Here is a 27,873-nt window from a genome sequence, read left to right as displayed (position 1 = left end):
ATCACAGTTATGAAATAAACATATTGTAGGTCAGATGGAGATCAGTGTAGAAGAATAAAGTAGGAGGAGAAGGTTTGAGGAGGGTGGGAGAAGGGAGCTATTTCTTTATGAAGTGCACAGAGAAGACAGAAGTTTTGAAAAGAAGTTGCTCAGTTACAGCAGTATCATAGATTTTGGAGAAATCTCTTTGATCAATTTAAAAAATTAATTAGAACTACGACTTGAACTTTCCTAAATATATTATTCCAGATTTGCATGCTTTCTTTCTTACATGAATCACTTGAATTTGAACATTTTATTTATTCTTTAAGACAAGTGACTCCTTTAAAAGATTGGCGAGAACAGTGTCTTTCAGTTTTACTCTTTATAGTTAAGACTAAAAACATGGTATCTCTTGCATATCTCAGTCATACTTTTTATTATGCAGTTTGATTTGCATATCTCAGTCATACTTTTTATTATGCATACTTTTTATTATGATTTGCCAACCACTCTGTACTCTAAGGATCAGCTTCCCTTGCTCCCTAGAGGGGCATCTCCCTTTAATATGCCAGGGATAGATTTCATGTTTGTCCTCTGCATCAAATACTTCTCCCTAAATCTCCTACTCCAGTAGGGACCCATGGTCACACCGACATTTGCTAGCCTCTGGAACTCCTGGACTTTAATCTTTCTCTCCCTGGGATGCCATGACCTCTCCCAGGAGCCAGAGGGAAGAGGTGAATATCACCACCCATCTTTTCTATTCTACCATTAACTTCTAATAGTTCTCCACTCACGGCTACATGACTTGTGGCAGAGCTGGAGATATCAGCAAAGGAAACTAACCAAGGAAATAGAAGTTGATTCCTTGTACTGTGGTGTGGGCTTCTGAATGACTTTGGCTTTTATTGTGAGGAAGATGGAGAGTTTTGAGCAGAGGATGAACATGACCTGACAACCTTTTGGTCAATAGTGGACCGTATGGGGAAAGGCAATAATGGAAGCAGGGAGATCAGTGAAGAAACTACCAAAATATTTGCAGTGAGTTGTTAGTGACTTAGACTAAAGTGGAACTGTGTAGAAGATGAGAAAGGGTCTGAATGTGTGTGTGTGTGTGTGTGTGTGTGTGTGTGTGTTTAAAGGAAGAATTGAGAACATAGGCTTATGAGTTGTATGTTGCATGTGAGAAAAAGAAGAATCAAGGATGACAGTAGAGTTTTGGCCCAAGAGACAGAAAGGATGGAAATAACCACTTATGTCATAGGGAAATTTTTAAGTAGAGCACACATTTGGAGGTATATAGCAAGGGTTCAGTTTTGATTATGTTCAGATTGAGATAATTATTAGACACCCAAGTAGATATGTTGAGTTGGATATATGAGCCTGGAGTTAAGTGCCAAATCTAATACATCAATTTGGAAGTCATACTTAAGATAATACTTAATTAGACTGGATGAGATCAGCCAGGAAGTGACTATAGATAGGATGTCCAAGGCCTGAGTCATTGATACTCTAACATGAAGTGATTGAGCTAAGAAAGAATCAGAAAAAGAAGGCTGAGGAGTAGCCAAGCCAGCGAGGAGGCAATGAGGTGATATATGTTGTTGGAAGTCAGGTGAAGAAAATGTTGCAGGGAGAATAAAGTATCTACAAGCAGCATCAAATGCTGCTCAAAATGAAGACCAAGAATTGACCATTGTATTTAGTGACATGGGGGTCATTCGTGACCTTGGTTGGAGTAACTTCCATGGAGTGGTGCAGTCAAAAGCCTATTGGACTGGGCTCTGGAGAATATTGGTAAAGAGAAAAAATGAAGCCAAAAGAGGTTGCTCTTTTGACAAGTTTTGATGTGAAAGATAGCAGAGAAATGAGAAGCAAGGTCCAGAGATGGTTCTTAAGATGGGAGAAGTAATAATGTACATATATGGGAATGGTCCCATAGAGAGAAAACAAGGTGCCGATTTTATTTAAAAGGTGTGCTAACCCTGTCTTAGTTCAGAGATAGAGTGGCTAGGCTCAGAAAGGAGCAAGGACATTTCATCAATAAGAGAAGGAACAATGGAGCATATTGAAAGAGATGCTAGTAAGGGGTACCTGCTGTGGAGAGAATTGAAGACATTTTCTGATTGCCTTTACTTTCTCAGTAACAAAGGACACAGATGTCAGCAGCTGGAAGTAAAGATGATCTGAACTCTCAAGCCTTTTTCAGTACCATTTAGTGCATTTCTTTAAGGATCTAACTGGTAAGGGTAACATGGACTGTGAAAGACAGATTGTTTATATCAGTCTCCCAAATAATGTCTTCAAGCATGCCAACCAATTTATCAGGTCAATGAAAATTCTTCCGTTGGTCAAGGAGCTTGAAGATGAAATAATTGTTTTCTACCTGCCCAATTCTAGCTCTTCTTTTGGATATTCTGTTTTTCTTTGAGGTGAGGGCTACATAGAAAGAGACTTCTAGTTGTGTATACTACCTCCTGCAGTCATATGGTCTAAGCAGCATTGTGAAGGTTGTAAAACAAATTACTCTAAGCCAGGGGCTGGGACTTACCAGATTCCCATATGCTAGTGTTTACCTTCAGCTCTCAGGTATTCAGTATGTAACTGTTGGGAGATCACTCTTCACTGAGAGAATCTCAACAAGGAATGAAATCTGTTTCATGATTAGCAAAGAGGAATCCCAGTGTGCAAAGACAGCATGTCTTCCCTCTTGGTTCTGGTCCCTTTCCATGGCCATGTCCCTGGAAGCTCATCCCCTCCATTACCTTCTGAAGTCCTATCTTCAGTCTTTGTCCAATGCAATACATCAGCAACATAAATCTATCTCCCTGAGAAATGGGATTGAAGATTCAGACCTAATTGAATATTCAGTCCTAAGTAGTTGGACACTCTCTGATAGGCCCCTCAGTGGACATACTGTTGAACCACTGCCTAGTTTGGCAAATTTCAACCCAGGTGTTGCTCCAGTGTGTTAAGATGTAATGGGATGAAACAGTAAGGATCCAATAGACTATAAGAATGAGATGGCTAATGGCAGAGCTGTGCAAGGGAAATTCTGTGTTCATTTCTCTGCACAGGCTTTACAGACACCATTGCTTTCAATCTCTAATTCTGCACACACTAAATTCTTTTAAACATTTATAAATAGGAAAACAAAATAAACAAATTTGTTGTTCTTTTTTTTTTTTAATTTCTTTTTGAGAGACAGAGAGTGCAATCAGTGGAGGGTTAGAGAGAGAGGGAGACACAGAATCTGAAGTAGGCTCCAGGCTCTGAGCTAGCTGTCAGCACAGAGCCAGACGCAGGGCTTGAACCCACCAACAGTGAGATCATGACCTGAGTCAAAGCCGGACACTTAACTAACTGAGCCACCCAGGCACACCACAAACTTGTTGTTCTTGATTAGCCATGCTATTAGCAGGAACTCAGCCAGATTGTTTAACTTTTTTTAAAATTTTATTCATTTTGAGAGAGAGAGATGGAGAGGAAGAAAAGGAGAAAGAGGGTGTGCCTGCCCATGGTCAGGGGAGGGGAAGAGAGATACAATCAAGCAGGCTTGGCACTCTCAGCACAGAGCCCCAAACCCATGTACTGTGAGATCATGACCTGAGATGAAATCAAGAGTTGGATGCTTAGCTGACTGGCCCAGCAGGCGCCCCTTGTTTTTTAACTTTTGATTGAAATATAATATACATAGAAAACAACACTTATAACTCTATAACTTGAAAGATATTTGAAAAGCACTCAGATCAAGAAATAGCATTATGAATACTCCAGTGTCTACTGTACTAACACACCCCTATTTTGGCCTCCAACTTTACAGATGAGTTTTACCTATTTTTAAATTCTCTGTAAATGGAATCTGGAAACGTGTTCTTTCTAGTCTGACTTCTATTATTCAACATTAGATTTTTTAAATCCTTCTATATTTTTTACATGTGGTTATTTTTAGTTCATTCTCTTTCCTAAAAATTATACCATAATTTATTTTTCTACTCTACAGTTGATGGACATTCAATTTCCAGTTTAGAGTTATTACAAATAGTGTTGTTACAAACCTGTCTTTCCGTGAGATGTGTATTGCTAATCACAGACCTTTATATGTTCAGCTTTGATAGAAAATGGCATTTTACCAAACTGGTTGAGCCAATTGGTATTTTAAATGGTAATTTGCATATGAAAAAAATGTTTAATTGAGGATGCCTGTATGTTCATTTATTGCATTTTGAAATTACAAAATAATGAGTTCTCCAAAAATATGCTCTGTAACTGAACATCAGCCTTGAATGGTTGTTATTTTAGATTTTTAAGGGAAGTTCTGTAGCTATGAATGTCATAGAGAATCTAGTTCACTCATTTTGAGGATATGACCTGGGATTCCCTGGAAATTTTCCATACCTTCATCCACACCAGATGCTTGCCCACCATCCAAATAACTTTCAGGTTCTCCAAATTTCCTAACCAGCTCTCACATCTCTTTCTTTCTCCCTCTTCTCTTTGCTATGTTCAAATTCTTGAGCCTTCTCACCTGTAGGCACCTTCTATCTCCTTTCCTAGAACCCTTGCATCTACATAAGAATAATCTTTTTTAAAAACCCTAAACTTGATCATGCCAGAAATCTTTTTATTTTTTTTTTAAGTTTATTTTTAGAGGAGAGGGAAAGAGAGTGCTGGGGAGGGGCTGAAAGGAAGGGAGAGAGAGAGAATCCAAAAGCAAGCTTTGTACCATCAGCACGGAGCCCAGTGCAGGGCTGTCTCACAAACTGTGAGATCATGACTTGAGCCAAAATCAAGAGTCAGATGCTTAACCAACTGAGCCACCCAGACACCCCTTGAAATCTTTTGCATTGCTTATTACCTAAAAAATAAATTTCCTGTCTATTTCATTCATTCATTCATCCATTCATTCATTTAGTGAACAAATATTTAATGAAGGTCTAGCATGTAGCAAGCACTTCAGTGGATATGGGGGATTGATTAGTGAAAAAACAAATATAGTCCCTGCTCTCAGGTGCTGATAATTCACCTCTTGGACACTTGCACCATTCTGCTCCAGTAGTTCCTAACTACTGCCTTTATAATTTTAAGTTTGGTGCCTGCAGAATTGTGTGTTTTGCTAGACTTCCCTTCTCCATTTTGTCCACTAGGAGAACTTGAAAGCCTCGTTAGGGACTCAGCTTAAATAGAGCTCATCCAATTCCCCGCTCCATCCCATGATTTCCATGAATAATGGAGTTTCGTTCTCTGCTCTTTGGTGAGCCCCATGCATATTTTCTTCATCATTTATCACACTATAATTATCTGTCAGTATGTCTGACACCCTACCTTAGATTTGTGAGCTACTTAAAGTCAGAAATAATGGCTTAGTAATTTCTGTGTTCCCAAGATCTAGTGTAGTGTGTAGTAGGTGTTCAATATGTGTGTGTTTCAGGAAAAAGAAAAGAGAGAGAGAGAGAGAGAGAGAGAGAGAGAGAGAAAGGGAAGAGGGGGGTCTTTGAGCCCTTGTAAATAACTGATAGATCATGAAAATTTTTAAGCCATAGAGACTGACTATCATGTATTCTGATCTCATTTTTTAGAGTTGAAGAAATTGAGACCCATTAGCTAGTTGCTTCATGCCCCTTCTTCCCAGCATGGATCTTGTCTCCATTATTTGCCAAGGTTCTTAGTGGGAGAAAGGGATGACACTAATTACAATGGTTTTTATCCTATTCATCTTTCCCAAACTCAGCTTTGTTCCCACTCAGAGAGTCATTGTCCTTATCACCCTCTCCTGCTTAACAGTTATCACAATGGCTTTGAATGGCCAAATAGTTGAGGCCTCTTAGGTGAAGGGAATGAGAGAAGGTGCCACATAGAAGGGGCCTTTAAAAAAAAAAAGTATAGTGTGGAGGTTCCTCAAAAAACTATCCGTAGAACTCCCCTATGACCCAGCAATAGCACAGCTAGGGATTTACCCAAGGGATACAGAAGTGCTGATGCATAAGGGCACGTGTACCCCAATGTTCATAGCAGCACTGTCAACAATAGCCAAATCATGGAAAGAGCCTAAATGTCCATCACCTGATGAATGAATCAAGAAGATGTGGTGTATATATACAATGGAGTATTACATGGCAATGAGAAAGAATGACATATGGCCATTTGTAGCAACGTGGATGGACCTCCAGGGTGTCATGCTAAGTGAAATAAGTCAGGCAGAGACGGACAGATACCATATGTTTGCACTCATAGATCTAACAGGAGAACAGGAGAAACCTAATGAAGGACCATGGGGAGGGGAAGCGGGAAAGACAGTTAGGGAGAGAGAGGGACACAAAACTTGAGAGACTATTGAATACTGAAGACTAACCTAGGGTTGAGGGGGGGGGAGGGGGAGAAAGAGGTGGTGGTGATGGAGGGGAGCACTTGTGGAGAAGAGCACTGGGTGTTATATGGAAACCAATTTGACAATAAACTAAAAAAATTATAGTCTACAAAATGAAATTTGAAAAGAGAAAAGAAAGAGGAACTAGTGAAAAGACCCACCAGCACCACCACTAGCTGTTCCTGTGGTAGGACTTGATTCATCAAAAACTAGGGATTCTCTTAGACATTCCTCCAAATTAAAAGTATATTTAAAACTGACCTCAAGAGACATGAGTTTCTTATATATACACTTTTTATTCTGGGACATATACATTGAGATAAGAATTTTCAAACATTAACATATTCTGTACAAAATGTGTCGTTTATCCCATTTCCTTTTTGAACTTGGGACCAATTTATGTTGAGTGAGCCATGGGTATAGGTCTGATTTTCTTTCAACAAAAAATATTAACAAAAAATAGAATGACGTATCATGCATTGTTTTTAGCAGTGTTATTTTGGAACATAATGGAACATTTTGCAAGATGTCTTCAGGGATAGAATACCCCTGTTTACACATGTGAACAGTCAGCTTTCTGGATTGTTGTGTTTTATGAGATCTTCATTCATTGTTATTCCTGATCTCTACATGCTGGACAAACATGCCTATATCGTCTTTAGGTATCCCTCACCCAATTGTAAATAAAGGCCAAGTTCTTACCAAGTCACTATACTGCATTATTAGTCTTGGGATTTTGTAGTCATATACGTCCTTTGTTGGCAAATGAGAATCAGTCCACATTTTACATTTTTCTTTTGGATGAATGTGAAGCAGATGAAAGATGCATATCTTAAACTTTCAAATTGTGAAAAAGTCACCCGTGTGGAACATCCATACAAAAGTTTAAAAGTTCAAAAGTCAAAAGAGAGACATTCATAATAAAAAGAGGGGAAAGCAGGCAACTTGGATGTTAATCTCTTCCTTTCACCCAGATAAGAACCAGCAGTTGCTATTTTAGTGATAGTGGAGGAAAATGCCTCACTCTCCATATCCTGGGTGTCATTTTTGCATTCCTTAAGCAGGAGCTTCTTTTGAACCAGACATTGTTCACGGGGTCCACGTAAAGAAATGAATGCCAAACTGAAGGGAAAATATATACCCTAAGACACAGAAATGCTTGTGATTTCAGAGTATGAGCTGCTGTTATCACAAACTCACTTTTCACCAGAAAAGAAAGACAGAAAACTGCTTAGGCAGCAGTGCCTCCACTTTCCTTCCTAACACTCTGTAACACCGAAGTTAGCTGCTTGTCCCTTGTTCCTACGCCTCCTTGTCTTCTGAGCCTCAGAGCTGAGTAAGCCCCGATTGTCTATTTGTGTGGATAGCCTTGAAGCAAGTACACAGATTAAGACAAATAGACAGACAAACAAAACCATAATATTTTTGGACGGGAGAAGAGCTCCAAAAATTTTGGCTTCCTTGTTTAATTACTGGGGGAAAACACCTGGCATCTTATGAGAGTGGCAGTTTGATCTGCATCATCTACTGCTTTAATAGCAGCTGTCATTTTTACACTGCTAATGCATTAAATGCTCTCAATGAGCAAGCTGTCCCTGAGGAAAAAGTTTTTTATAATACTTTGTCAATGATTTTCCTAATACCAAATAATATTCATTCATTCATTCAACTGATACCCAATTGCCTACTGTGTACCAGGCAAGATATTGAGTGCCAGAGATAAGCTAAATAGACAAAAATGATTGTCTTCATGAAGCTTCCATAAAGGTGGGGGTAGGTGGACAATAAACACAATAAAAAACACTGTGTCAGATGCTGGAGAGAAATAAAGTAAGGAAGGAGAATAGGAAATTCTGGAAGTGGGGGAAGCATATTTCAATTTTAAATAAATTGATCAGATAAGGTCACCCTGAGGTGATGACTTCTGAAGAAAATTGAAGATGATAGAGTGGGTCAAGTAGTTCTCATGGAGGACAGCAGACTCTGAGACAGGTGTGTACCCGGCATGGGATGAGGAAGAAGGAGAGCAGTGAGAGATGAGTCAGAGAGGTTGGGGGAGGGGGTGACAGGTGACCCAAATCATGGTGGGTGGCCACTGTAACAATCTAGCTTTACTTCCAGTGACACAATTAAGTATTGCATTATTTTGAGCAAGAGGTTAATTTGGGATAATATATTTTAACAGGATTGCCCTGGTTGCTCTGTTGAAAAGCCATAGTAAGGTTGCAGAAGCAGAAACAGGGAGAACAGAGTGCTTAGGGTGGAGTGGTGAGAAATGGCTGGGTTCTGGATATACTTTGAGTGTAAAGCCAGATATATATGTAGATATATTCTAATGTATTACACACAAGATGAGAGAAAGAGGGAACAAAGATGATGTCAGATTTTCTAGAATTGTGTTAATTGAGATGGAGAGCTAATCAGGGAGGGAAAATCAGAGATTTTGGACATAAAATTCAAACTAGTTATTAGTCCAATATAGCATAATAAGCACAGGTGTGATGTGCTCTCTCTCTTGAGATACTGTTAAAATGATGGTAAGGAACATAAGTATGCAGTGATGAAGAGAATGAGATAGGGCGCAACGAGATGACACATTTCAGTAAGTCTGCAGAGGGAAATGGAGAGGAGAGTGTCTATGAAACAGAGTGGAGAGAATTCTGCACACTCTAGGTTCCACAGAGAACCATAGCCAACAAGGTCACTGGCCTGCTCAGAAGCAGTGGATTAGACCCCAGACCTGAGAACTATCAGCCCTGCTGAACATGGAGCAAGACTTAGGGGTGGAAAGAAGGGTAAGGAATTAAAGGAATATGGACAAAACTGTCAGCTCCTCCACCTCATCCTCTTGCTCTGCATATAGAATAATTGATAACCAATTATTTCCCAGACCAAAAGGCTGAGAACTTCTTTTTTTGTGGAAGTGAACAAATTATTAGAAAAGAAGTCCTGAGCTGGCTGAGCATCCAGCTTCAGCTCAGGTCAGGATCTCTCAGTTCAGGAGTTTGAACCCCACGTCAGGCTCTGTGCTGACAGTTCAGAGCCTGGAGCCTGCTTCAGATTCTATGTCTTCCTCCCTTTGCCCCTTCCCCCACTCATGCGCACAGTCTCTCTCTCTCTCTCTCTCTCTCTCTCTCTCTCTCTCTCTCTCCCTCTCTCAAAAATTAATAAAAATTAAAAATTAAAAAGAAAGAGGAAAGGGAGGAAGGAAGGAAGGAAGAAAAAAAAGAAAGAGAAAGGAAGGAAGAAAGGAAGGAAGGAAGGAAAGAAAGAAAGAAAGAAGGAAGGAAGGAAGGAAGGAAGGAAGGAAGGAAGGAAGGAAGGAAGGAAGGAAGGAAGAAAGAAAGAAAGAAAGACAAATCATTGTAGCCAGCTTTGGAGTTAAGCATCTAGAGTAAAGCTCTTCTGTCTAGAATTTATGAATATCACACCGTAGTCGCTGGCACCCACATGCTCACTGGAAAGAGAAGTCTGCAAGCTGGTAAAGCTCATGTACTTATAGCTTCCAGTTGACCCCTCTATTGTCCCCAGTCTAAAATGTGAACTAGCAACAAAATATCCACAGGCTACTGAGAAAGACTACAATATTAAATGATGAAGGAGGCCAAGATGAACAAAATAAGAAATGATGATAGAAGATACAGGGATAATTCAAGAAACAAATAATTAAACTAAAAAAGTAAAACAAACTATCTTCAGAGAGAATTTTGAATATATTATATTCATAAGATAACAAGATACTATGAAAAATACGAAACAAAAATAAAGTGGGTTTTTTGGGAACTCAAAAGATAAGATAATGGAATAAAAGTCAATAAAAATTCTACACAACTGTTGTGAGAAGAAATGGAGGAAATCTGCTAGAGTGTGGAACCAAGCAGAAACCACAGTGAAGGCAAAAAACAGACAAGGAAACGTTAAAGACAAAAAGACAGCACTCAGAGAGAAAAGGGGTTTCTGGGTGGCTCAGTGGGAAGAGCATGGAACTCTGTATCTCAAGGTCATGAGTTTGAACCCTACATTAGGTATAGAGATTTCTAACACACACACACACACACACACACACACACACACACACAGAGAGAGAGAGAGAGAGAGAAAGAGAGAGAAAAGAGACACAGGTGCAATCAATCTGAAGAGTGCAGGAGAGAAGGAGAAAACAGAAAAGAGGAAAATATGAAAGACATAGTACAAAAAAATACATAAGAGTTAAGAACGGATACTGTCTTAAAGGCACGTGGGGTGCTTGGATGGCTCAGTCGGTTAAGTGTTTGACTTCGCCTCAGGTCATGATCTCATGGATTTAAGCCCCACATCGGGCTCTGTGCTAAGAGCTCAGAGCCTGGAGCCTGCTTTGGATTCTGTGTCTCCCTCTCTCTCTGCCTCTCCCTCACTTGCACTCTATCTCTTTTTCAAAAATGAGTAAGTGTTAAAAAATACTTTTTTAACTTAAAAAAATATTAAATAGCACACATAAGAATGGACTAGGTTTAGGTAATATGAGTAGGAAGCTGGAATATATTAGATGAATGAAAAAAGTGTAAGTTTCTTCTCCTCAAAAGAAAATTAAGGTGAAAGGAACAATAAATGCGGATTAAAAGTATTATCCAAATATAAGCAATGCTAAAAGCATGCAGAATTTGCAACAACTGAAGGAGCAGTCCAAAAAGGATGTTTGTTGGTATCAGGAATATTCCCTTTTGATTTGTATCCCCTGATGATGCAGCACTGATGCTGAGTGTCTTCCTGTGTCTGTTTGCCATCTGGATATCATCTTTGGAAAAGTGTCTGTTCATGTCTTAACTGGATTATTTGTTTTTCAGGTGTTGAGTTTGATAAGTTCTTTTTAGATTTTGGATACTAACACTTTTTCAGATATGTCATTTGCAAATATCTTTCCCATTCTGTAGGCTACCTTTTAGTTTTATTGATTGTTTCCTTCTCTGTGCAGGAACTTTTTACCTTGATGAGGTCCCAATAGTTCATTTTTGCTTTTGTTTCCCTTGCCTCCGGCAATGTGTCTAGCACAAAGTTGCTGTGGCTGAGGTCAAAGAGGTTGCTGCCTGTATGCTCTTCTAAGATTTTGATGGTTTCTTATTTCAAATTTAGGTCTTTCATCCACTTTGAATTTATTTTTATGTATAGTGTAAGAAAGTGGTGCAGGTTCATTCTTCTGCATGTTGCCCTCTCATTTTCCCAGCACCATTTGCTGAAGAGACTGTCTTTTGAAAGCCATGTGGTTCATGGTGTTGGGACTGTAACAAGAAAGATAATCAGAGTCTAATATATGACCCTGCAAAAATTATATTTGCATTTTTGTAATCATGTAAATTTTTATTTTATCGGTTTTAGACTTGTAGAATCAATTTATATGCAAATAATTGAAGTCAATTATGAATGGTAAGCAAGATAGAAACATTTCAACTTTGATCATTTTACAAGTAAATTTAAGCTAACAGCAGTTGAAGGTAAAAGTATTGGCCGGTAAATATTCTCTTCTCATAAACAGAAAAGTCACATGATGCTGTCTTTAACTGGTAGATTAAGAAATGGTTTAAGTCATGTTGCTAAGGTTGTAGAGGGACCAGGAGAAAGGACAGTGGTAACAGAACTCTATCAGGAGGAAAGAGGAAGGGAGACAGAACAGCAGATCAGAGTTGGATATTGATAGCTAAATTCTAAAATCAGTCAATCAAGAGAAAGCAGTATAAATATATCATTTAGAAATATAGAATTAACTCCCAGGAACTTAAGAATAGAAATTAAAATAGCTGTCAAGAAGCAAAACTAGGGTAAGAATATCACAAGCAATCATTGTGTTTTGTTATAGCCCCTCTGGACATTTTTTATTTTTGGAAAACCTATGTATGTGTTTCTTTGATAAATAATAAATTTTTATTTTTTTAATGTTTATTTTTGAGGGTGAGAGAGAGAGAGAGAGAGAGAGCGCACAAGCAAGGGAGGTACAGAGAAAGAGGGAGGCACAGAATCTGAAGCAGACTCAGGCTCTGAGCTGTCAACACAGAGCCCAATGCGGAGTTCAAACTCACAAACCATAAGTTCATGACCTGAGCCAACGTCAGATGTTTAACTGACTGAGTCACCCAGGTGCCCCAATAAATAATAAATTTTTAGATTAGTCACATTAACTAAGCATGTGTTGGGGCTGTCACTGGTCTAAACATTTAATATACTTTATATCCCTTAATTGTCACAACAACGTATAAAATAAGACATATGATTTCCTCCTTTTTATAAGGCAAATGCATATTAGACAAGTGAAAAAAAAAACTGTCCAAGATGATTCTATCAGGCAGATATTACATTTGACCTTGGATAATAGAAAACCAAACCAAATGGCAGCTTAGGTAAATTAAGGTTTTTTCATTTGTTAGCACCTTGTTTGGCTTTGGGTTTTTTTCTTTTTGTTTTCCTTCATGCAGCAGAAAGCCTAAAGGTAGGGGTTTCCAAATTCTGTATTCCCATAGCCACTTCCTCATTGACAAGATGCCTCTGCAGCTCCAGCCGTTGCATGTGTGTTCCCAAGCAAAAAGAAACATGCTTCCGCAGCAGAAACCACATTTTCCCAGGCTTCTGCTAACATGTGGTCCCTCGTGTGTCCCGTTGCAACCCTTGCTGCTGGAGCTGCAGATTCTTCAGTTATGATATACTGGTGGCCTAAATAATGTCAGTGGGAAAGAAGGAGAAAATGGATAGTGGGTGTACCGAGCAGTGGGTCCCACAGCTAGAAAGTAGCAGAGTGGGCTCTGAAATCCATTACGTTTATATTTAAATAAACTAGCAGAGCATCAATAATATGAGTCAGTAAGAATGATTACATAAACTAATAGTATTTAATGTTAAATTAGAGGACCGACACACGTTGTATTCAAGATTCACCCTTCCAGAGGCAGTAAGAAAATGACCAAAGGTCAGGCAACTGTAACCACAGGCAAAGAGTAGTTTTCCCAGTATAGGAAAAGCTGACATATAGAGTCTTTATCAGGGGCCAAATACACCTGCATTTAAAGGGGAAAAAATCCAGCTTGTCAAAAATTTGAAATAAAGATGGGGGACTATAATTACAATGTTTGAAACAAACTGATTTCCAAATGAGAAAATTATATTTTAGCAAAATCCCATAGGTTGCTGTAACTTAATGAGGAAGTACCTGTGTGTAGCTTACTAATCAAATTTCAAAGAATACAGTTTTAATTTTGTCAGATTTTATTTAATAGGTAAAGCAGCACTATGTTACTGTCAAGAAATGTGATTTTTCTTTTTATTCTGCTTGATATACATCTTACCAAACAAATTAGCTGGATTATCTTTTTCTTTATTTTTTTCACTTGATCTCCTCAAATGGAATTACTTTCTTAACAAATAAACAATGGTATCAGTTATAATTACAGACCTTGCTTATATACATTTGCTCCCTGTGGTACACAGCACTCCAGTGGATTCAAACCAAAGTAATAATTAGCGTCAATACTGATAGGCTTACAAGAAATAATAGCAACTGTTTTCATAATAGTGACATGAGGCTTTTGGAAAGAACCATTTCAAGAATATGGGGGGTTGACATGAAAGCCATGGAAAGGAAGCTTTAGGGGTTCATATGAGGGCGCTCATCCAACAATTACTTTATTGTACAGATGAGCAATGACTCAGTAAACTAGCTGGAGGGGGAGGAGAGCATCCTTTGGCTGAGGCTCAAAATACACCTGGGATTCGCAGTGGTATAGCTGAAAACCTATCATTGGGAGAACGTTGCCAAAGCAAGTATATTTCTCTTTTCTTCCACAGTGAGCCACGGATGCTGCTTTTTTGAGAGGCTTTATTCTTTTTCCTTCTGAAGAACTCTCTTAACATTCATTTTAACTTAATCTCACCACATTAAACTTTTCCCATCAGGTGGGGGAATGTCAACAGGTTTTAGAAAAAGACTAGAGACATGCAGCACCTGTTACCTCTCAAATTGTGGATCCTTGCATATTTGCATCTTGCACACTGCACTTTCAAGTGTGTCAACTCTTCCTTAGGTCATCAGGGTACCATGTACTGCAACAGTGTTTCATTTATCGGGAAAAAGATAAATGGGAAACAGTTCTTCAGAATATAGCCCAAAGCATAAAGCAAAACATAAAGCGTGTCTTTGAAGTCAATATAGATGCTCTAAGCCCTAAAACTAAAGTTTCTGTACTTTACTAATTGGAGAGCCTCCTGAGCCCATTGTTGCACACAGTTTTCTGAGTTCTTACAACCTATTGTAGCATTGTTCAAATTACAATAGGAAATATGTAAAGCAATTATCCCAAATGCTGTAGCTAAGAATAGTGATTGAATACTCATAAGAAGAAAAAAACAAAAATTAATTTCAAAAGGTATTAATGATAAAGCATGGATGTAATTCTCTTTCCTTGACACATTTCATTCATTCATGAAGTCAACTCATGTCAAAAGTGTGGATTTATTGCCTCTTTTATAAAAAGAACAGGATGCAGAACTATGAGATCCCACACAAGTTGTAAATGACACATATCCTGTGCCTCCACCTGCTTTTCCACAGTACTTCTATGAATGGATATACATATTGTTCTCATTCTCTTCTATTCTCTGGTCCATGCTTCTCCCCCAGTTCCAATGATTTGGCATTGGAGATACTGCTAGGTTCTTACCTGACTAGACTGTCCTAGAGGTAGACCAATCAGAGACCTTTGCCAGGATTTTTCATATTGGAAGTGAGGTCATCAGACTATCTCTGGTGGGAACATGTGCCACAACTTTTGGTGTGGTTGGTGGCCATGGGAACAAAGCTATCAGAAGAAAAAGTGATGCCACCAGGAGGAGAGAGCAATGGAAAAACAATAAAGACAATCCCCTTGGCGTTTAGGCCCCAGATTCCTGATGTCTTGTATTATATATATATATATATTTGCTACAGTTTCTCCAATTTTTCCTTCAATTGCAGGAAATTCTCAGTGTCATTGATAAATTCTCCTATTTCCTAGGCTAGCTTGTATTGTGCTTTTGCCATTTGTAGCTTAAAGGCATTTGAATCACGAAGTCTTTTGAAAGTAATTATGCACCTTTCCTTGATATTACATCATTTGAATAATGTAATTTTCTAGTCTCCCAATAGTGATAATACTGGGTCCTAATAATACTCCTTCTCTTTTGTCTTATTTTGGTGTTATATTTTCTTTCTCTCTGAGTATGAGATGAACATTTTGACTATAAAGTATAAGACTCACACTGTCACCAAAAAAGAGAAACTACCAGAAATTTAACCGAAATTCTAAATGCTCTATGTAGTATCATTTAATGCAGTGACTTCTCCAACAGTCCTTTTTGCTTTTAATGAAAGCCTTTGTAACTCATAGACCATCTTTCACCACGAAAAGATTCTTTCCTTCCTGTACCATTAAGACAAATGCTCAGCGAGATGAATTCTGATGCATGCCAGTGAGAGAAATGTGCTCAGCCGGGCAGTGCAATTCTGCATGAGTTGCACAATGTCCCTTCTTACTCCAATCCCAAACCGTTACCTGCCTATGAACAGAGGTAATGGGAATGATACTGTTATCAGTGGCGGCAGTAGGGGGTTTGCCAAAAAATGAAAAATAAGTGGACAGCTATTTAAAATTGTTAGGATTTTCATATGTCTCACAAATATTAAAATATTTTGTATGAAGTATTATTCCTTCCAGAAACCTTTTAAAACTTGAATAAATACAATAGATTGAGAGACTGAGGCATCCAAATCAGGCCCTTTTGGAAGCTTGATTTCAGATTATTATCATTTGTCACTCTTTTTACTCTATTAGGGTAACCATTGACTCATAATTTTTATATGTATTCAGTATTCCTTTTAGAATATTTTTCTTTCCCAAAGAACTCACTGCACGAAGACACGTTTTAGAGAGCAGAGGTTACATTCTTCCTCTCCTCTGTGACTCCAGCTGCTTGGTGTCAGGTCACAGCCACGGCCAGGGTGGATGCCTTGCATGCTGTGATGCCCTGGGTGCCATTTACAACATGCAGCCACCTAGTGGCACTTTGTTTCTCTCAAGAGGACTGATAGTGACCACTGGCCTGTGCTTGAGCTTAAACCACAAACAAAAACTCTCCACTTTTTAAAGATGATGAGCACAAATACTCTAAAAGAAAGTTGGGCTAAGAATGTTAACAGAAGGGCACTTGGGTGGCTCAGTGGGTTGTATCCAACTCTTGATTTCAGCTCAGGTCATGATCTCATGGTTCCTGAGATTGAGCCCCATGTCTGGCTCTGCACTATAGCATTGAGGCTTCTTGGGATTCTGTCTGTCTGTCTGTCTCTCTCTCTCTCTCTCTCTCTCTCTCTCTCTCTCAAAATAAATAAATAAACTTTAAAAACAAGAATGTTAACAGGAAATGTGCAGAAACAAAACAGTGGGACAGCCCCAACAGATACAAAAAGTTGCTCAGCTATCCTGGTAAATCGGGGGTGTCTGTTAAGACCACTGCTAGATCCCATATTGCATCCATCAGATTTGTCAACATTTCCTAAAAGTCTAATAATAGCAAGTATTTTTGAGCACTTGGTAAAATGCAAGCTCTCCTACACTGCCAATGGGAACATAGTGTCCTTACCACTTTGGTGACCAAATATCAGCATCTGGTACTGATGAAGATACATGGATTCTAGAAATTCATGGAATTAATATATTCAATATTCTATACTGGTAGAGAATCTCCCAGATGTGGCTTAAAGCGATAAGAAATAGGTTTGTACAAACAATACTTTCTGAAGGAAAAAACCATATATGTTCATCAATAAAATAATAGATCAATAAATTATATGTTCCTATAGTGGAATAGTATCATAGGTAAAATTAGTAACTAGAGCCACATGCAGAAGCAAGGCTATATTTAAAGATATAATATTGGTTGCAAATAGTCACTGGCCAAAGATACATATGGTATGATATGATTTATTTAATATTTTAAATATACTCTACTCCATACAAGGGACCAGCAAACTTTTTTCTGTATGGTGCCAGATAGTAAATACTTTGCCCTTTTCAAACTCTCTTACAACTACTCAGTTTTGCCATTGTAGCCTGAAAGCAGCCATAGACAATATATAAATGAACAAGCATGGCTATATTCCAATAAAACTCTATTAATAAAAACAGGTGACAGGCTAGCTTAAGCCCTCAGGCCTTAGTTTGCTAAACCCTGATTTTTCCCATATGAAAATAGATGTGCTTTTGTCACCTAGATATCAATATATAACCTGGTCCTGGAGAAAGGGAGAAGAATGATATTAGAGAGAGGCACAGCATAGAATTAACCTGTACTGCAAAATCTTAAGGTTATATATTTTAAAAAGTACCGTAGTCAATATGGCACAATGTTAACATTTGTTACATTTTGATCCATGTTACTTAAACTATTCTCTGTCTTTTTATGTGTAAGAAAAATACATAATACTGAAACAAAAGGTTTGAAAGATACATTAAAATTTTAAAGATAACGTAACTCAGAACAATAGGAGAAACATCTGCCAAGAATTCTATTTCTTCCAGGACACTCTGTCTTTGTCTCTATACCCCTTGCAGTGACAAGTTAGGCCAAGAAGTCAAGAGTGTGAATGCCAAAGGGAGAGATTTCTCTCTGTTCTCAGAACTAATCATCATGGTTGAACTGCTTTATGAATGGCATTTGCATCTAGGGCAGGGTCGAGCAAGTTGTGATTGGATCTCTCTTTATGTGGGTTCAAGCAAGTGTGAGCAGAATTTTGACCTACTTCTACCAAAGTTCCAGGACTTCAGAACTGCACTTTGTGACTGACCTCACCCCTCTCTCCATCTTATCATTTCTCCTCGAATTTCATCATTATAGCATGTTGATAAGGTGTTTACGTCATAAACTCCATAGGTTGCCTCATCATCATCGTACAGCATAAAGTATACAGATTCCAATGCCAAGTGTCCTGGGTTCAAATCTCAGGTGTGCCTGTAATGAGCTGTGTGACTTTATGCCAATTACTGATCACCTTAGCTTTCTCATTTACACAAATGGGGTGGCAATAACAGAATTTATGTTATAGAGTACTTATGAGGATTCCATGAGTTAAATATTTGCCAAACACCTAGACCAGGGACTAGCCCCTAGTCAGTGCTGCGTCACTGTTTTATATGGAATACAATTAAGTGGATTTACTTGCCTTTTTAATCTTGTTGAACTTTATCAGCCACCCTAAAATTTTCTAGAATGAAATGACAGAGAGCACAGTATCTGAGAATACAGCATTTGGAGCCCAAGAAACCAGTGATCTATTCCCAAATTGTGACTTTTATTAGCTCTGAGAATATAAATAGGCTTTATAAGGGCTTTGTAACATTGAATCCTCCTCTGCAAAATGAGGCTAGTAACAGTACCTACCTCCTAGAATTGTTTTAAGAACTAATGAAGGTATTATTGGGACCTAGATCAGCACACAGTAAACACCCAAACAATACCTCTAAGAGTAATGGACAATTGTGAAACAACTGTTGGCAGCATTTAGCAAACACCTAAATCCTGTAACAAGAATGGCAGAATCGAATTGCTGTAGAAATACCAGTACATTACCTTTGTGACCTGGTAGGGAAATTTGGATCTATAATGGTGTCAAGACTGGCACTTTCAGTGCACCAGAACCTCGGAGGGGTGAGGGAATTGCAGAGACAGTCTTGCAGATGTTAAGACATAAACACATGTACTTAAACTCCAGATGAAATCCCATGGGAGTTGACCTTCAGATCCTTTCTCTCTCGTTCAGGTCTCTGTTGTCCCCTGTGTGAGAAAAAGATTGATCATAGGACAGAAAATGTCATTTAAGAAGCTTCAGGGTTGAAATAGTAGAAGTTGGGCCAAGCTTAGTGGCAGTCATCAGAACGTTGTCTAGGAAAGTGGAAAAACAAACACACGAGATTAAAATTAGAAGCTGTCCTCCCAGTGCCAAAGTCACCAGGGCCCGGTGTCAGATTTACGAGAACACTGCCAGGGTGGGATCAGTCTGTCCTGTAGCAAAGCATATGCCGTAATCTCAGGATGAGCCAAGGCTGCTTTCAGAGATTCTGGCCATGTCTTTTTAGCCAGGCTTCTCTTAACACAGCTGTGAGAGCTTTTTGGTTATTCTAAAACAAATAACCAAAATAAATTCTTTATTTGCTTGGGAAGCAAGTAGACAAGGATTAGAATAGTGTTTCCTAATCCAGGTCCTGGCACACCTTACTACTCAGAATGCTCTTTCCCGTTCAGCAGTACGCTCAAACAAACATCAATATGCATAAAAAATACAAATGTTTCTTGAAAAATATGTGGATTCTGAGTGTGAAAATCTGGTGTCGAGCTTAAAGTCCTTCATTTATACCAATCTTTCCATCAGTGCTCCAAGTCTACTCTAGACTACCCAGGCTACCCATAGTATGGTTCAGCCTAGACTTCACTTGGGTTGCACATTCTCTGTCCCCTACCCAGACCCCCTGAAACAGCATCTGCATTTCAGCAAGACCCTCAGAGATTTCTATGTACATGCAAGTTTCAGAAGCACTGAACATATGGGAATCAATTCCCTCAAAGCTTTGGTTGCACATCCTCTATTTACACAATGTAGCTACCTACTGGTCCTGAAATATGTTATCCGGCCATAGCCAACTCTAGCAGTGCTCTGCCCATATCCCTTCCAATCCTGTTCCATTTTCACGCAAATTACCTTGATGGGTTTCACCTCCAACAGCCAGCACCCTTGCCTCTTGTTGGCTTCTCCTTCTGAATGCTGGAACCCCCTTTGCCTACTTTCAAGGAAAGCAAAAGTACCTGGGGATTTCCATCCCCTCCAGCAGCCCTTAAGGAAGAGTAACACGCACAGGGACTGCCACATTCCAGCCCCCATGCTCTTCATCAAAAACTCAGCTTTGATGTGTGGTCTACATCAGGATGGAGAAGGCCAAAGTTATCATCTGCCTGAGTTTGCTTGGCATCACACCTTCTATCTTCTTCCATTCCCAGTCCTGCTCAGTCTCCAATGAAGCTGCCATGGAACTCTTGTAATAAATCCATTCCTCGTAGATCCTTGTCTCAGGATCTGCTTCTGGGGAATCCAAAGTAAGATACATGCTATTTTAGTCCAGGATGATAGAGACAGACACCAGTATCCAATTAAGAGTTGGGTTATTTCTAAAGTTCCCTTGGTCACTGTTTTAGTCCCTGAATCTTTTGGTTTAGCCTGGGTGAGATCTTTTAAATATCTCAAAGAGCTGCAGGAAGCCAATGAATTCTAGATATTCCACACTTAGAAATTTAGATGTTCACATTCTGAGAATGTGATAAGTATAAATGATGCTTTACTTTCTGAATTAACTAACCATGGCTGCGTAGTGAGTGTGGTGATAATGGTATGCTTTGGCTGGCTCTATAAAAGACCCATTAAAAAAGCTAAGAATCTAGAAGATGGGCACTGACCAAAGGCTACAGCCACAGCCACAGCCATGTACTACCTGTGGCTATTGAATACTTGCAACATTATCAATGTAAATTGAGATGGGCTACAAGTGTAAATACATACCTCACTTCAAAGACTAAGTACACAAAAAGAATGCAAAGGACACTGGAGAAGCTCAGTCAGTTAAGCGTCCAACTCTTGATTTCCGCTCAGGTCATCATCTCAAGGTCATGAGATCAAGACTCATGTCAGGCTCCACACTGAGCTTGGCACCTGCTTGGGATTCTCTTTCTCCCTCTGTCTCTTCCCCTCCACTGCTCACACTTTCTCTGTCTCTTTCAAAATAAATAAATATTTAAAATATTAAAAAAATATATAAAATAGCTAAATTTGATGATGATTACATGATTACTATTTTTGAAATATTAGCTAAAATAATATTTTTATTTGGGGTGACTCAGTCAGTTAGGTATCCAACCTCAGCTTAGGTCATGATCTCACAGTCGTGTGTTTGAGCCCCACACTGAGCTCTGTGCTGATAGCTCAGAGCCTGGAGCCTGCTTTGTATTCTGCATCTCCCTCTGTCTTTGCTCCTTCCCCACTTCCACTCTGTCTCTCTGTTTCTCAAAAATAAATAAACATTTAAAAAGTTATTTAAAATTAGATTCACCTACTTGCCTCTAAATTTTTTAATGTGGCAAATAGAAAATGTTAAATTACATATGTAGCTGACATTGTATTTCTACTGGGCTGGATATAATAAAGACCTTATCTTTCAATGTAAATGGTCAGACCCAGTTAAGTTTCCTCAACTCTTCATAATGCCTTCACTGTACTGGTATGAAATTGGCCCCTAGTAAACATACGATATGGTACATAGCCCTCAATTACTGATACTTTCATTGATGTGTAAAGTTGCCATGGAGGTAGAAATGCCTAAAGTCTGACCTTTAGCTCAGAAAATACTATACCAGAAGCCTATTGTACAAAACAGGGCCAGTAGGTAATTACTCTTAGTTTAAAATGATTAAATTTGAGGAAATTTGTTTTAAAGCTGTTAAAGCATTATTCCAGTGCTTCTTTGCTTATACATGAAGTTTGGTGGTCAGCTATTTTGCTTCCCTCACAGGTACTCTGGGTCACATCTTCCAAGTCTTCCACTGATAGTGTATAGAGATCAAGGCCTCCAAAATTACCTCCTAAACTGGGACAGCTTCAACTGAGTTCCTTCTTTCTGGTTTCTCAGCCTCAACTCCTTTCTCCACATGGCCAAAAGATAATCCCCCTAACACACAATCCAGCCTCAGCTCTCCCACTCTCACCCTAAAAAAGGCCCTCTATGGTCTGGCATTTCTTGCTAAATTCCCTCCGGATACCTCAACAGTCATTAAGTGCTCGCCACACTCTGCCTCCAACTCTCCTTTGTTCATTGCAACTACCCCCCTTTTTTTCCAATTCCTATGAGACCACTTGCCATTCTCTCTACATCTTACCCCATGTGCTTACCTCTGGTTCTTCTCCCAGACAGTTTTCTTTACTTAGAATTCCCTCTTCCTTCTTCACCACTCTATACCCCAAGTCCTATCTAAAATGTTACAGTATTACATGATGGTGTATTATCAATGCCTTATGTCAGAAGGCAAAATACAGAAGACCAGCAAAACAACAGTAGAAATAAACTAGATAGAAAAGTTGTTGAATTAAAAAACATGGTTTCTGAGCTCTCAGGTCCTCTTCTGTTAAAGGATTTTTTTGGAGAGTTGGAGGCACAATGTTAATTCAAAATTGTCACCCAGAATGGAACTTCACCTTTTTTTGTAGATTTAACTCTTTTCCATTTTCTTGGAAGCCAAGTGAGATCACTGGTGAATACTGTGGGACAGAAATTGGATTAGGGGAGTACTAAGGGGCTGCCAGAATTGCCGGGGAAAGTACGGTATACAGAAGGACCGCATGACTGCAACTGATTATAAGAACTCCTAGAACTATAACCAACATTTTAAAGTTCCATGGTAGGGGCCCCTGGGTAGCTCAGTCGTTTAAGTTTCTGGCTTTGGCTCAGATCATGATTTCATGGTTCGTGGGCTCAAGCCCCTTGTCGGGCTCTGTGCTGACAGCTAGCTCAGAGCCTGGAGCCTGTTTCGGATTCTGTGTCTCCCTCTCTCTCTGACCCTCCCCTGCTTGCGTTGTCTCTCTCTGTCTCTCAAAAATAAATTTAAAAAAACATAAAAAAAATTTTAAGTTCCATGGTATAGCTGTTTGGCTTAAGTAGCAAAGGAGGAAGATTACATTTACAAGCGTTTTGAAAGTATATTTGACTATATCTTAAACTCTTTGGTAACTCTCTCTCTCTCTTTACCATGCTTAGGGAACTAGTAAAAAGCACTTGGTTTCTGAAAGGCAACATACCAGTTCCCTATCAATAAAGATTTTTAAAAGCAGACAAAATTTTGTTTATGTGTGAAGAATATTTACTTAGAAAAGGGCTGTTACTCAGGGAATTGAACTTAATTTTGTCATTTTTATCAAAAAGAAAAGAAAAAGAAAAGAAATTCTCGTAGGCCTATAGATTGAACTAATTTGTCTTCCTGGTAGCCTAGCTAAAAATGTGTCCAGTGACTGTGCAGTATTTAAGCTAATGCGAGTGTGACTTACATCTTTCAGGAATGGACAAATGAGGTTTTCAGTTTGGCAACAAACCTGCTGGCCCAAAACATGTCCAGAGACGCATTTCTGGAAAAAGCGTAAGTAGCTCTAATTTTATTGCTAAGGGTGTTGTTTCTTCTGAGTCAGTTTCCTTTCTCCTTTGTGAGTCTTTTGTTTATGCTGCACTGGCTTCTTACATTGATAAACATAAACTTCCCTTTGGGATTTGTTAGAGAACTGATACCTCCAGTGTTTAGAATTGGAAAACTTCCAAGAAATATTGCTTTCCTCCAAGCTGTACATCCATGTTAGGCTGAGCTCTCCTGAACGTCAATGCCTTTGACACACAATAAGGGACACATTCAAATCCTGACAGCTGTGCTCAAAACCAAATTAATTTCAGAGAGTTCTGCTTCTACATATGCCTGTGTCATGTCAATTATTAACCTGAAGAAGGAAAAGAACAACATATAGTACTCATTTCTCTAGAGTCTTAGATCTCTGACAGACTCTATAACTTCCCTGTGTACTAAATTGCAAGCTGATGTCCTGGTTTCTGCCCGTAGATCCCAGAAAGTGTTAGTAAGAAAGGAGAAAGAGAAAAGATGCAGAGGAAGGCACAGAATGAAAGGATAAGGAAAGACAAGCAAAACAAGATTACTCAATCACCCTGGAATTACACAGTTTTTCTAAAAATAATCTGACCAAGGAAAATAATGATTTTTGCCAGATGAGCAGCAAGGAAAACTGGCTGTGTTCTCTTTGGAAGCTATGGATGTCCAAGAGGTTGGGAAGCCTTGAAATCAAAACCACAAGCAGAATCATTACTAGGTGGTCCTCTATTTATTTATTAACTTTCTATTTTCTTTTTTCTTCTGTAAGACATACCCATCATTCTAAGACCTAAGACTCCAGCCTACATTTCCTTCTTGCTCTTCTATAAATTCCTTTTACTGTTAGTACCACACAGGTTTTCACTTAAATGCTTTTTTGTGTGATCATCTCCTCTCTAGTTTGTCACCTTGAGGCCCTTTCTAATGCCTCTCGCTACCTGCTCCCTTTATCCTTTCTTTTTACTGTCTTTGAATTTACCATCCTTTATCCATGAGGAATTCCTCGAACATCTAATGTGCCAGGTAGAGTTAGTAGAAGAGGACACAGAGATAAAGAAGACATTTTTCTGAAACATAGCATGTCATCACTGGTAAAATGTCTAATTGGCTCATCATTATCTATTGCAGATGTCTCTTTCCAACAAGTGTATCCCTATGAATAGCTGTTTTGGGAATTCTAGGGCATGCCTTTTGAAGAACATGTTATAAGCATTTCTGATGCATATACATCTAGATATGGGATTGATGGGCCATAGCATATGCAGTTTCCTAAAGTTTCCCAATCAACACACCCATCAGCAGCATTCAAAATTTCTGTTGCTCTCTCTCTATCTATATGCCTATAAGCAGCTGAAGAGATAAATACAGTAATTGTATTGACACAATGGAATACTTTGCAACAATGAGAATGAATGATCTACAGGTATAAGCAAAAAATAAGGATGGACCTCAAAAATATAACATTGAGTGAAAGAAGCCAGACACAAAAGAATGTGATTCCATTTATATAAGGTGCAAAATGGGCCACAATGAAATCTATGATGTTTAAAGTCAGAATAATGGTTCCATGGGGGGGCTGGGCTCTGGAAAGGACCACGAGAGGAGCTTCTGGGATGTTGCTAAAGTGATCATGCTCTATTTCTTGATCTGGGTACTGATTGCAGAGACCTAGACAGTTTGTTAAGATTGAATAGACTGTACGTATGCATCAGCTCTTTTCTATGTATTTTATTATTTAATAGAAAGCTTTTCAAAGTTAAGCACTTGTTTTTCTGCTTCTTCAACAGCTATACTAAGCTTAAGCTGCAAGTCACTCCAGAAGGGCGCATTCCTCTCAAAAAGTAAGCTGTGGGAGCCCTTCCTAGTGTTCATGTGCTGTTCTCAAAGATCTGACTCCATGCCATGGCCTTGTTTTGTTTCTCCACTGGCCCAAGTGGGAGCATGAATGAGTGATAACCCTGGTCTCCCTCATGCTCCATGTTCCTATCAATGCAGCTGGTTTCCTCGTGGAGACTTTCCTGTGGCATCATCTTTAAAAAACAACAAAGCAGGAAGCGGGTGGAGGGGGTGGGAAACCTTACTGCTAAACCCAAAAGTCCCTCTGAGATTCAGATCTATTCTAGGAATAGAAATTGGGCAACTTCAATGCTTCTTTCTACCAATATGACACTAGCCTTGAAGGAGGGGCTGCAAACTTAAATGTCAACAGAAAGCAAGCAGGAAACTTACATGATGATGCAGGCCAGGAGTCAGAAGAACAGGAGTAAAACCTCATCTAGAGGAGACAATGACAACTCGCCTCTACCATATTCCTTGTGGGACCAGAAGGCTCTGGACGCTAGACTGTGTCTAATGTTTCAGTAGAACCCGTAACTTCAAATCATTATATTAACTTCTATTTTAATACAGTGCTTATTTTGTTAATAAATTGACTACTCTTTTATTGAAGTATAGTTGATATACATAAATTTTATTTTTTAAAACCAAACTACTAACAAAATAAAATACATCTTTAGTCTTTAACTTTTGACTTAACTGACAGTTAAGTCATTATTCATAACAATGTTGAATTATTATTAATAATAATATTAATTCATTATTTACTAATAATATTAATAACATATACCTTTAGAGCAATAGGCAGCAGCAAAGAAACAGAGTCATCAAGGATTTATTTCCATGCTTCATATTAGAGGCTCTTTAATGCAGTGTTTTTTCATTGGGTCATCACCTTTTCCTTGAAAGGTTGATTTTATATTAGACATTGTGATTTTGAAAAGCGCATCCATGAATCTTTTAGAGCATATATGCAGATGCATGGAGTAATGGGTAAATTTTAATATTTAAAGATGAAAGACAAAGAGGTTTGATTTAATGGGTGTCATCTATAAGTGTGTGATCTGTATCTTACGTGTTGTGGCTTCACTTCACAGCATATACCGCTTGTTCTCAGCAGACCGGAAGCGAGTTGAAACTGCTTTAGAGGCTTGTAGTCTTCCATCTTCAAGGGTGAGCATGTTGCTTTTCTAGAATTAGTATTACTAAATAGCTGTAATTATCATCCTGAAATGTAGCTTGCCCCCACATTATCCAAACATTTTTTAAGAAGACCTTAGGACTTACTTATTAATATTTACAATATGTGAGGCCACTATAATTATATTTTCTTTTATTCCCATAAACCCAATATTTTTTATCTATAAAGATCCTTGTTCTTTGTAAATAATAATTTAAGAAATCTACTATAAAAAGTAGATGGGTCAAAAAGTATTATTGTTAAGAATTTAAACTGCTAATTATTAACAAATCCTTTGTTAGCGTCCCTTAAGACGTTAGCTAATCATTTTGGACTGTGATTAGGAAGATACTTGAAATTCCAATCCCATCCGATTCTAACCTTTTAAAATGTCTAGTTTTAAAATTTATAAGTTAAGAAGCAATTAACATGAGAGCACATGTTAGAAATAAATATATTTACATACTCTGCTAGCCTGTGCTCACGTTTTTGCCTGGAGGGGTGTAGGATGAATTTGTAGACCGCCTACTTTGCTCACCAGGTGGTAAGGTAGTGGAGAGGAGAGCCATGTAACATGCTTCTTTTTAGGCTTAACACATTCAAGGCACTCAATATATGTTGCTCACCTAAAATAATTTGCCTTCTTTTCGATGCATTTCTATATAACTGGCTCTAAAATGATTTGTTACCATTATATCTGGGAGAGCAGACTCTGTTGTATGAAACTGTTTTCTCAGGCTATATGCAGAACTCGCCTTTCTATTGCAAATTATTTTTATCCTAGTATCTAAGCAACAAGTAAGCTCTTTCCCAACGATAACACTTATACCATAGGAATAACCTTCAAGCCTCTTGAAACACTTTTGCAATGTTCAAGTTGCACTGAATAAAGTTGAGAGGCCATTCCTAAACTTATTAGGTTATGAAAAAGTAATTGAGTGCTATTATTAAATTTATCAACCCATTCTTGTTGTGAATACTTTTCAGGAAAATGAAGTTTATTAAGGACTTTGTAGGTAATAGAAAGAAAAAGAAGGGTGCTTCCCCACTCTAAGTTTCCTGCTATAGATGGAAAAAGTGGGTGATGCTATAAACCTGGGCAGAGCCATGGAAAGGCTCCCCCAAGCCTGCTAACCGTCCCTTGAATAAGTAAACTCGCATGAGTGAACTTGGTTAATGTTGCTCTTTCCTAGATGCTTTGGGAGTAGGTACCTTATGCTAGTTAAGGTCCCATCATTTGCTCAACAAATATTTCTTGAGCTCTTACTACGAGCCC

The 27,873-nt window shown here is 38.6% G+C and overlaps 1 protein-coding gene across 1 annotated transcript in view; it reads left to right on the top strand.

The window, feature by feature from the left end:
- The window catches only part of PLCB1 (phospholipase C beta 1), a 664,399-nt gene that overhangs the window by 424,849 nt on the left and 211,677 nt on the right, over positions 1 to 27,873 (top strand). Inside the window, exons 5-7 of the mRNA XM_029917918.1 lie at positions 23,487 to 23,566; positions 25,369 to 25,422; positions 26,515 to 26,590. Of these exons, the coding sequence (XP_029773778.1) occupies positions 23,487 to 23,566; positions 25,369 to 25,422; positions 26,515 to 26,590 (210 nt within the window). The remainder of the gene's footprint in view (positions 1 to 23,486; positions 23,567 to 25,368; positions 25,423 to 26,514; positions 26,591 to 27,873) is intronic.

The sequence above is a fragment of the Suricata suricatta genome, chromosome 12 (genome assembly GCF_006229205.1).
Source record: "Suricata suricatta isolate VVHF042 chromosome 12, meerkat_22Aug2017_6uvM2_HiC, whole genome shotgun sequence".
Taxonomy (NCBI): Eukaryota; Metazoa; Chordata; class Mammalia; order Carnivora; family Herpestidae; genus Suricata; species Suricata suricatta.
The sequence above is the reverse complement of the archived record's forward strand: the minus strand, read 5'-3'. Positions and strand labels throughout refer to the sequence as shown.